Source organism: Mercenaria mercenaria, unplaced genomic scaffold (genome assembly GCF_021730395.1).
Source record: "Mercenaria mercenaria strain notata unplaced genomic scaffold, MADL_Memer_1 contig_3841, whole genome shotgun sequence".
Classification (NCBI taxonomy): Eukaryota; Metazoa; Mollusca; class Bivalvia; order Venerida; family Veneridae; genus Mercenaria; species Mercenaria mercenaria.
The window spans coordinates 57,303-69,075 of record NW_026462020.1 but is presented as its reverse complement, the minus strand read 5'-3'; the positions used below and the strand labels follow the sequence as shown (position 1 = coordinate 69,075).

At 34.3% G+C, this 11,773-nt stretch overlaps 1 protein-coding gene across 1 annotated transcript; it reads right to left on the bottom strand.

The window, feature by feature from the left end:
• Positions 1-761: 761 nt before the first annotated feature.
• LOC128553455 (acid sphingomyelinase-like phosphodiesterase 3a) lies at positions 762-4,817 on the bottom strand. The gene is made up of 4 exons (XM_053534605.1): positions 4,790-4,817; positions 2,355-2,518; positions 1,633-1,798; positions 762-1,201 (listed from the first exon to the last, which is right to left on the bottom strand). The coding sequence occupies exons 1-4, from the start codon at positions 4,815-4,817 to the stop codon at positions 762-764; spliced, it is 798 nt and encodes a 265-aa protein (XP_053390580.1).
• Between the last annotated feature and the right edge of the window lie 6,956 nt (positions 4,818-11,773).

Genomic DNA, 11,773 nt, shown 5'->3' with positions numbered 1-11,773 from the left:
CGTCCTGAAGGACTTAAAGATAAATAAAACCATGTGGATATATTGCTTGTACATATGTTCCAACAGTAACAGCTGTATTACTGCTATTACTGCTACGACGTGATAGCAGTAATACTGCTGTTACTGCTCTACTGCATACTTCCCGCTGGTCAAAAATGGCCTACTAAGGAAATGAACAAGTCTGTATTGTAATTGGTTGCGTTCTATGCTTCCATCTAAATGCTTACATATTTGATTATAAAACATTTACACAATATAATTTATCTCACGCATAAAAATATAACGCTATGTAATTTTTAAAGCATTTTCTTTATAATAATTACAAGATATAATTAACATTCAGCCTGCTAAATTTCTTACATGGACTGGTCCATCATTTAATTTGGACAATTCCATTTATTATTCAATGGGGTTTTCACTGAAAATTTACTGACTGAATAGCGAACAGTGCAGACCACGATCAGGCTGATCTTGGTCTGCATTGGTCGCAAAGACAGAATCAGTTGCCGGTTAAAAGTCAGACAAATATAAACCTATATATGTTTGTGTAACTGTTAAAATAACTTGGTTTTCATAACATTCACATGATACATGGATAGTAGAACCACAAGTATGTGACACATAAAAGCAAAATAGTTCATATCGTTTTGAAATAAATTATGGTTTTATATACTTTTTCCTTATCATGCTTTACGTAAATATGTATATCACAAGTACGACTAAGAATCCGTACCAGTCTACCAGAATACCCGCCCAGCTGGTCATTCTATTGCACCAGACACCATCGTCTTTTCGCATTTCTTGACATCATCTAAGTTGAACTCTGTAAATCCACAAAAGATAAAAGCATGACATTTCCAGTCACAATCCTCGATAAGATCTTCAGGCGGACTCACATAGTAAAACTTCCTGTAAGTCTTAAACTCGGTGCTGTCTGAATCTTTCATTCTATCAATTAAAGCGGCAAGACTTGAAGCTGTTAGGTCTTGTATGTTGTATGCATCTGATGCCGTATATTCAAGCTTCCAGTCTGCCACTCCAGCTCTGTTGGCAGCATTGAGGTCAAGGTAGTATTGGGAGATATCAACATGCTTGCCGGTGACTCGGTCGTACTTCACCAGTCTTACACCTGGGTTTTTCATTGGACCAAATCGTAGGGGCGCTATCGACGGCGCGAGAAAAATTGGCGCAGTCGGGACACCTTTAATGGAAAATGAGAATTACATTTCTCTGAACATTATTTCAATACTAAATTATGCAATATATATGAGTGTATTGCGGTTATTATTTTAGCTTATTAATGTAAAGTAATTGTCCTGCTGCAATTCCAATTTCTTCAATAATGAAATATGAATTATCATGTTATGCCGGCGCTAAGAGTCGTTAGGGTGAGGGTCCATTCTAATAACGCCCATGAACAAACTCGATTAAACTGAGTCCAGTATTATGGTTTGTTTAGTCACCTTAATGTATTTTGCTTGTTGGTGTAACAATCATATATTCTAAGATTTCATATATTAGTACTCGATACTCACGACAGAAAAGATTTAACTATTTACTTCATAAGCTTTTGAATGAACTTTACTCTAAATTAGATGTATACTTGACGTGGAAATTATGCAAACATTTTACCTGCAGTGTTTTTCAATACTTTGAATGCATCAGTATGTTCGTGGCCAAAATGCATAGCAACAATAATATCAGCATATTGTCTCAGTATTTTTACAAGTTTGTCATTTTGATCGGGAAATAATGGGATATCAGTAACGCCGGGTGAAATATGGGCAGTAACGATCACCTGCAAAAAAATGTCCGCAAAAATATGTATTTAAAATTATCAAATATTTCTTTAAGTATACAGTATATCAATAAATAGATACAAGAGCCAATTGTAAAATCTTAGTGTGAATCTGCAAAAACTATAATAAAAGCGTTAGCTCTGAAATAAAAAACCGTAACAGGTTGGAAATACTTCAGGCCTAACCGGGAATCGAACCCGTGACCTCTCACACCTAAGGCGGACACTCTACCACGTCGCTATAAAAGTTAGCTCAATAGCAAGGAAGTATAAGTGCACCTTTATACTCTACCCTAATACATATAGGCGACTATTTAACAAAACTAAGATAAAGATAATTAGTCTTTGGTTTCCCGAGAAAAACTTTAAAACGACTTCATTGCAATTCGAAGTTATGACCTGATCTTCTCTGGGAAACATCAATTTAAAATACAAAGTATTATTCAAACTGCAACAATCCTCTTTTTTCTCAAGCATAAAAATGTGTACCAGTGGCACACGTGAAATGTACCTGACCGGCTTTGTTCTAAGATAACATATTCAAATCATATGATACCTTTTCATTCTGATCCTTAGCATTTCCAAGCGTTTCAGTCAGCCAAGCGAACTGGCCAGCAGGGTCACCTTCGGGGGACACCAATTTGTTTGGGGTGTAGTAAAAGTTGGTGTTGAGAGCCACAATCCTGATGCCATATGAGGTTTTCACTGTGTAGAAACCACCTGATAAAAATATATAAATTAGATATAAGCAATGCTTGTAGTCCAATATTCGTTAAAATTTATTGAATTCATTGGTCCTGTTATTATGTTGTCAGTTTGGTTTGGTGTTAAACAAAAGACAATTTCATTAGACTAAGTCATGCGCGTAGCGTGGCATACTCGGTTACTCAGCTGAGTATCATTTAAGATCCAAAAATAAAAAATAAAAAGGCTAAAAACTCCATAGAAGCAATGAAAAGACTGATCAGGAGTAGGTATGGAAGTATGGAGGTAGGGACAATGTCATAGCATATGAGTATGCTGTTGTCTTGGTCCTTGACTTTGTTATAATTTTTGTGACGACAGACTGTTGTTGCTCATTTATCAAAATTTCTATCAGAATTTCTAAATTTTGTTTTTCTTACTCCCCTTGCACTTGTCATTGTAAATACTTATTTAAATCTAAATATATTTAAAATTCTAAATACTCATATGATGCATATATACTATAGCTGCTATTGATCATCAGAATAATTTACTTAATTGCAATTGCCCATCACTAGTAAAATTTAGAAGGATAAACAACTGTGTCTGTAACAACTATGAATTCCCAAGTATTCTAGCATTTTGCATTTTTATATAATAATCGTCCTTGCCATGAACATTGATTTTCAAAACTTACAATTTTCGTGAAATGTATCTCTACATCCTTGGAAATCAAGTAAATAATGATACAAAGACAAAAGTCTTGTGACAGATGTTTAGGCTGAAATAGAAAATCGAAGTTCACGAAACGATAATAAAGAAAATGTGTAGACGACATTTAGTAATTAAATATTTGTGCTTGAAGAATGAAACAAGAATCTATTGAAACAGCTTCATCATTCTTTTCTGTTTTGAAATTGTGCATAAGTCAAAGTTTGTCCTCCGCAGTCTAATCAATTCATAGGCAGTTTAGAGTATTTATTGCAGGGTGATTTGCATATATTCCGTAGTAACACGTATGCACACATGTGTAGGCCTACTTTATTAAAGAAATGAATGCTATTTTCTGGGACTTCTTGCAAACTCATGCATCGCGTTAGCGATTCTTTTAATTGATTGGCAAGAAGCCTTCCAGTGTGGTTCATGCCCATATAAACGCACAAAAATACCATTTAATTTTACGACAGCTTTCTACAAAAATAACTAATTTGCTTTCCAGGAGTATCAGAAAATCAAAATAAATGTCAAGATATCGATCTTTTAATCACAGTAAAAAAGACACGCCCACGTTCAACTATAGTTCGCCTTCCGATAAAAATACAGTGCCTGGTTTTTATTTAAAATATGTTTAACTCCAGTGATAATTTATACAGTCGTATCATTCAATTGTGATCTTTGACGTCAGAAAAATTAGTTAAAGCTATAATTAAATGTTCTTTTTGAATGTTTTGGCGTCCAATTTTGAAAAAATGTTTGGAACGAGGCCATTTTGTTTATGTTTTTATTTGGTGTAGGACGTCAGATTACGCGTGCGGAAAGGGCCGTCATTGATATTATTACTGCAACTTGATGATGATTAACGCTTTTGTCTTTCCATAGTAAAATGTATAGTGAAAGCAAATTTTGTATACAACAAATACGTTTGGAAAAAGAGCTTATGTTGCTTAATTTATGAATAACGAAGTTCATCCTGAATAAATAAACAGCCAAGTTCAAGTCCTTCCAAAATGCCAGCCCCCACCCGTCTCACCGTCCCCGATTTGTATCGCTCATCAAGTTATATAGACCTTTCTGTACATTTCGAGCCGTTTGTGAATATTTTGTTCAAAACTGAGGAAGCAGAGTTTTGGTGAGAAAAGTCAGCAGAAGCCAACCTTTCTCTAGGTTTGCTCTTAAGTTACTACGGGGGAGGCTCCCCGGACCCAGCCGGTGGAGGGGATTCCTCCCCACAAAGTCTTCCCTTGAGTAACATCTAAACTCATTACGCTACGCCCCTGTATGTAATGATCAGATCAGGTTCAAAATTGTAGATCTAGTGACTGTCGTATTTATTATTTTCTTCATAAGTGTTAACAATTTAGCTTCTAGCTTTAAGATTATTTTTGTTACAAAGAACCTAATACTTTCCTCGCTGAATTTACAATTGTTGGTAGAAATAAGATATTCGAAGTAGGAATATTCGGGTATTTATTTTCTGAATCAAGCAGACCGCTTTTGGCTTTATTTGATCTAGACTTTGCGTCTGCTGAATTTCAACAGGCAGGAATATGTTTACATTAAGTAGAAATGAGTATTTAAATGTCTTACGTGTAAGCAATAAAAGTTGATGTTCCATTTCTATACAGATCTACGTAAACATACATGTTTAAGTCGGTGAAGAATTGCAAAGTGGGTTGAAATTATGTATAAAAATTAATTGCTGGGTGAACAGTCAATATGAAAGAATGAGACGCGTAATACAAATCAAATGTATTGATTTAGTCGTTCAAATTTTGTTGATAGCATTTTCAGTTTTGAATTGGTTACCATTTCTGAAGTCCTCGTCCTGTGTATCGTCATTGATCCAGGAGCGCCATCTAGCGAGCGACTCGTTGTACAGCAATGTGTTGTTTGGCGGGAACTGGTCAGGTGGGTACGCATCATGATTACCAAATGTAGCATAAACCGGAATATCAGGAAATGCAGCTTTCAGAACGTCTGTTGTGTTGTCGAGAATCACTGCATTAAAGGTATGGTTTATCTTTTCAACGTCTGCATGTAGAATTGTGTCTCTACAAAAATAAATGAAATAAAATAACTACAGTGTAGGTTCGTATTCAGTTTAACACATTGTTACCACCACGATAGATGAATGAATACATATGTAACTTTATATTTACTCTTTCAGTTACCTGAAGGATATTTGTTGGTGATGTTGATGGTACCTCTAGTATGTTCGAGTTTCTTATCAAGCCGAGAGCCGTAATGAATTACCTTCTTGCAGTATTGCATAACAGTAAACACAGTATAAAATGTCTCTATGAAAACAAGACGAAATTTGTTTACTACCTGAATAAATCTGGAGACGAGGTAACAAGAGCGTGAATTATATACGTATGAAATGTTATGATATCTTCTTTACAATATATTTTCAAAATGATTATATTTAAGTCGCATGCACCCGACGTCGCTTGTACATTTTGAGGATGGATATTTACTTTTGTGAAATAAATATAAATTGAGAAAGATAAAATGACATGATTTGATTGATCAAATTCAAATAAAACACTGACAATGCTATAATCCAACATTTTCTAACCTTTCCGCCATTTTGTAGAGGAACCAGGCGCACCTGCGAGTTGATCTATATATATCTTTTAACATGTGGTACTAGTTTATGACCAAATAATATGGAACGCCTAGTCTGTATTATGTTGAGAATGACTGATATGCCTGGTTAAATGTCGTTCTTTTGAGTCCGAGATACAATATGCTGGGTGGAAATCCCAATGTGTCCAGTTATTGAAGTGTTATGTTGTGCACTTGAACATAATAACTGTAACACCCCGCAATGCATCTTTTAAACTGAAAATAATTGTGTTACCACATGCCTGTTTCTTTCAAGAACTGAACATAACGACTATAGCACCCAACAATACATTGACTTGACTGAAGAAAATATAATCAGCACACAACATAACACTTCAATAACTGGACACATTGTGATTTCCACCCTCAATATTTTATCTCGGTCTCAACAGAACGACATTTAACCAGGCGTATCAGTCATTTTCAACATAAGACAGTTTAGGCGTTCCATAAGATATGACAAACGTCCATATCGTTGTTACATTTCTATGACAAACAATTTTGTTAAATTGTGCACATTTATATAAATGCCGGGGTATAGTTCGTCCTTTAGAAATGGCGGTCCGAAATATTCGTTATAAAGCAATATGTTGTTTTCCAAACACAAAACGACTAAGCATTTATGAAATGATTTGAAATCATGCCTTCTCCTCACTTTCGTGCTTTCACTGAACAAAATACTCATTCGACTGGCGGTTGCAGGACTACTGAAAGGGAAAGGGACGGGAATAAAATTTCAGAGCTGCTTGTTAATTAAAACACATACATTGTACTCAATTACCTCAAAATGTACGAGCCATCTCAAAAGCGATATAGTGAAACTCTTTCGTTTGACGTGTATCCTTTGTTCTGTCATATTATCTTTTTAAGAACAAAGTTGGAAGCCTTTCTTAAGAAACGACAGTTGCGGAGCGACAGCAAATCTAGATGTTACTAAGAGTTATACATATTATACAATTGATAGGTACTAAATATTTTCAACATTAAAGCTGATACCTTATGTGACTGAATATTGTATAGTATATCTTTAAAGAAATAAACAGACGTAATATACTACCAGACATTTTAGAACACAAGGTAAATGTCATTAATATGTAGATTGTGTAACTATTAATTAGTGGAAGCAATGCAACAAACTTTACCCAGTCCATAAGACAAAATCCACGTTCCGTTTAAATTTCTTCATAGCTTGAACGCAACTTTCTACAAGAATCCAAGGAGAATCACACCCCCTGTCACCAAAGGTGCCAATCTTATCCCCAACCTTCGATTCCTTACAAGATAAGGAAGTTGTTTCGTATGTGGGATCGTAATGAATGTCTGTCACATGCCAGAAATAACCTGTAATTTCAGAAATTATATTTTTGTTGATAACATATACGAGAAAAGTTAAAGAAAAAAAAATCTACACCAGTTAGGCCCCTACAGATTGTAATGTTTCAAGGTCCCTTTTGGTTCATCTTTTATCCATGAACTATAACTGTGCCCTGTCGTATTTATTAATTACGTCCCTTTATTGTATTCATAGTAATATGCTTGTCATACAAATATTCAACTGATTTAGTTGACACATCACACAATGATAATGGCTGTTGAGAAGAAATGCAGTGTGCAGGAACCAGAATTGTTTCGTCTGGTCTTTGCATAATTAATATGTTATATTTATTACTTTGGTCCAACATAGCTGTTGTTGATAGTGAAATTTCAAGCAAAGAGCTAAAAGCAGTGTTTTATTGCCTGAAAGAATGTTAAGTATCAGGCTAAATGCTTATAAACTTTTTTTAGAGGAAAAGAATGATAAAATTTGCATTTTGTACATGCATATAGAATTGTGTTCATATGTATCATAAAGAAACAGACTTGTTGTGTTCGTATTACATTTATAAGATCATATTACAAATCAAATATAAAATCAGTTAGCAAAAATAGCCGATGTGATTAAGAAAATTAATTTTAGTTTGATATAATTTTTTCTCCTGTAGAATGCAAGAATGTACATTCTAACACGACCAGCGAATAACCTACAAACATGTAGAGCAAAATATATCTCGGGTTATTCTGCAATAAACCACTCGCGTGCAATGACGTCATCCGATCCAGGTGCGTAGCACGGTAATAAAAAAGTAGTTACCATTTTTTAGGCTGGCGATTTATTCGCCAGACTATTATAACCATAAATCGAGATTCCACAAAGTTCAACAAAAGTTCAAAGGTTCTGAGACTGACAACACAAATATAATTCCATGCGCAATTCAAATAGTTCGCCACGTTCATCAGTTTTGCCATAGACTTGTATAAAGATTGTTAAACTTAACCGTTTCAATAAATCTATTTGCTTTAACATGTTATAATAATGTTTAATTTTCTAACGGTAAATACTTGAAAGATAATATTAGAAAATATTACATAATGATGGTAAATTAATTCACCCCTATGAATGAAATGTCTGTATGAATAGAACTTTTTCGTAACTCAACGCTGTTAACCGTTTCGTTATAGAGTATGATTCCGGTCTGTAAATAGCTAATTAAACAAACGCTGGTACCGAGAAACAATTGTCGATATGAGACATAATATTGAAAATAAGAAATATGAAAATATCAGTTAAAATGAACTTATAGTGATATGAGTTATATCAGATCTTATATTTAGGGCTAAAGTTATTAGAATCTATTCTTTCAGATCATTTGCAATAGGTACTACGGGACGTAATCGATGCGTGGAATCGCCATACATGTATATATATATATATTTCTATACAAAATTCATTTTAGAAACATTCTGACGAATGCTGAAAGATATATTGTAAAAAAGTGCTATATCACCATTTTGTTTAAAGGGTTGGGACGTAGATGTTAGAGATTTTTGTTTTTAAACACACGTTTTCAACTGTATTTCAGGTTATATTAAGATAGTGAACCCGTAACGGTAATGTTTAACAAATGCATTAAAATTGATACAGTCCTGAAGTTAACATTGTTTCACACTGTGTTGCATTTTTAAACGACTTTTACCGTGTCGTTGTTGTTTGATTGTTTTGGGGTTTTTTATTTGTTAATCTTGCATAAATTATGTTTGTTCCTCCAGCTGAAACATAAACAAATTTCGAAGTGATAGCCAATGTGCAAAACGATCGTAGAAGTCATTTTACCTAATATTGTACTAAATGAAACCTAAAGTATTGCGTAACAATTGTAAAACACAAAATAAAATTGTTGAAACAATTCTTCTTGGGAGCCTCGAATAGAATAAAATTTAATAGAATTTAATCGGACAAAAAATTAAGCTCCAACGCTTAAGCCTTTAAGCTATAGCCTTGCTCTCTGCATTCAAAAAGAACCATAGAGCAAATGTAAAACCTACCGACTTTTCTTCGAAACTTTGTAAACTAATGAATAAATGCAAAACCAAGAACTTTTAGAAAATGTAACAAAGTATTTTCAAAGATGTCTAAACATTCACCCTTCAAGTTAAATTTATTTTAAACAGCAAGAAATGGCTAATCAAATGAAAAATTTCCGCATTTGCACGACAAATCAATAATAATACGTATTAAAAAACAATTTATCTTACTTGAAATAAGAAATATAACAAAGTTTGGTCCTAGTGGGGCTTGAACCTACGCCTTCCTGAAAAAATAGTGAAGGTAGACTTATGGTAGGAATGGAATACTCTTCAAAAGAAGGAGGTACACTATTACGGGTCCGTCAATTTTCCTAATCATCGTATTAGGGAAAGAACAGGACTAGACCATAATCATTAACAGAGCGGTTTGTAGCGGGTTTCCCTAATACCGACAAGAAAATCATCCCATCTGATCAGTGTTCATACATTCATACATGATGTGTTTGTGTGTGTGTTCGGAGGGGGGGGGGGGGTGCTTTGCATATCGAAGTATAGATGTTGTGTTTGTTACTTTTATACTTTATCTGATATTATGTCCCTCAATGTTCTTTATTGCTACTTTATAAATATATACTAGTATAAACTTTTATGGCAAGCCAGTTACCCAATAAGAAAGTGAACCCAGGTTCATGATCGGATCGGAAAACTAGAATTAACAACCGATAAAGTAAGTTTTTCGAATAATTACCCATAAATTATTTTCGAACGAAACATAAGATAACGGGCGTTGACGATTGTTTACGCCCGTGAACCCAGGTTTAAGCTAGTTTTTTTTGATGAATTATGAATTTCAGTCGTCAATCTAAGTTCACGAGCGTGAACCTATGTTTACGGGCGTAATCCAGGGTTCACGAGTGTAAACTATAGTTTACGAACATGAACATATGCTAACGATCGAAAACTTAAGTTAACGACCGTGAAAATGCGTTTACGACCGTAAACATAGTTTCACGCTCGTGAACACAGGATTACGACAAAAACTCATACTTTTGTTCGAGAAACCAATTTTACTGAACGTAAACCTAGGTCCACGTTCGTAAACTATGGTCCATCTCGTAAACCCAAGTTCATGGTCGTAAACATAGGTTCACGGCAATCCAATAATCCAATAATTACATTCTTGGTCGAAAAGCTAGGATTATCGAAAACTAACATATATTTTCGAGCGAAAACATAGGACAGCAGGCGTAAACCATAGTTTGCGCTCTTGAACCCATGTTTACGTTCGATAAACTAGGTTTCTCGACTGAACTTTAACTTGGGTTTACAAATGTGGACCTATATTTACGAGTGTGAACTATGGTTTACGACGTTATCCTTTGTTTTCGCTCGAAAGAATAGGTTTACATGCTTTTAGGTTTGAAAAAACCTAGTTAATCCATGGTTAATTCTTAGTTTTTCGACTGTGAACCTGGGTTCATGTAATTACTGGACGATTTCCGTACATGTCATGTCTGTAAACTATGGTTCAAGATCATAAACCTAGGCTTACGTTCGTATACAGGGGTTCAAGATTCGTAAACGCAGGTTCACAACTGAAATTCATGGTTGATTTTTTAATCGTATATATCGACCGTTAAACCATGGTTTACATTTGATAAACTACGTTTCTCGAATAAAGGATGAATTTCGTTCATTATCCTACGGTGCCCCTAAAGTGACATGTTACACACATTTTTTCCAATTAGGTAATGTGAGACTTTTTTTTATTTCGTTTAAACGAAATGATTTCGCCTACGGCCTTCGTGATATATTCTTACGCATAAGCACTCAAAACACGGGTTATTCTACGATAAACCACGTTTGGGAACTTATTATTTCTTAAATAACTGACTGACTTGCCGGTCAGTAGTCAAACCTATCGCCCGAGGTCCAACGTGCAAGCCATTCAATATTGTATTTTATAATACATCAAACATAAATTTTGATTGTTTTGATTTTAGCGCAGCAAAACTTACTATCGAACTGTATATAGTTAGGTCAATAGCACAAATTATGGACCGGCGATTTATAAAAGAAGTCATGTAAATTTACTTTATAAATTTTATCCCTACACGCCTTTTTCTCAAGAGCTCACTGTTGAGAACATTATTGCTATGTGAACGGAGACAATTCTCGTTACTTAACATCTTGTATAAATGTATTAAAATGGATTATTCAGCAGTCAGATCAACGGTTATTTAAAAAGAAATGGAAACAGTCAAACTATCACTCTGTAGAAACACCAGAATACTAAGATGGGTGTAATGATGCTGAACGAAAATGAGAAATATGGGTTAGAAGACATTTCTTACTAACTTGCATTAGATTAAAACATAAAGGCCATTTATGGCCAAAATGCCCCAAGAAAGGGGAAAAAACGCAAGGAATTGAATTTTTGTGTAAGTATTATACAAGATGTATTTAACAACATATAAAAAGTATAGAACAGTATCATGATGCAAAATATATATTTTTGGGGTAAAATGTTAAAAATACTGAATGCTGAATACTGTAGATCTATTTTCCTTATTTTCTTTGCAATCATTTTGCTGAAAT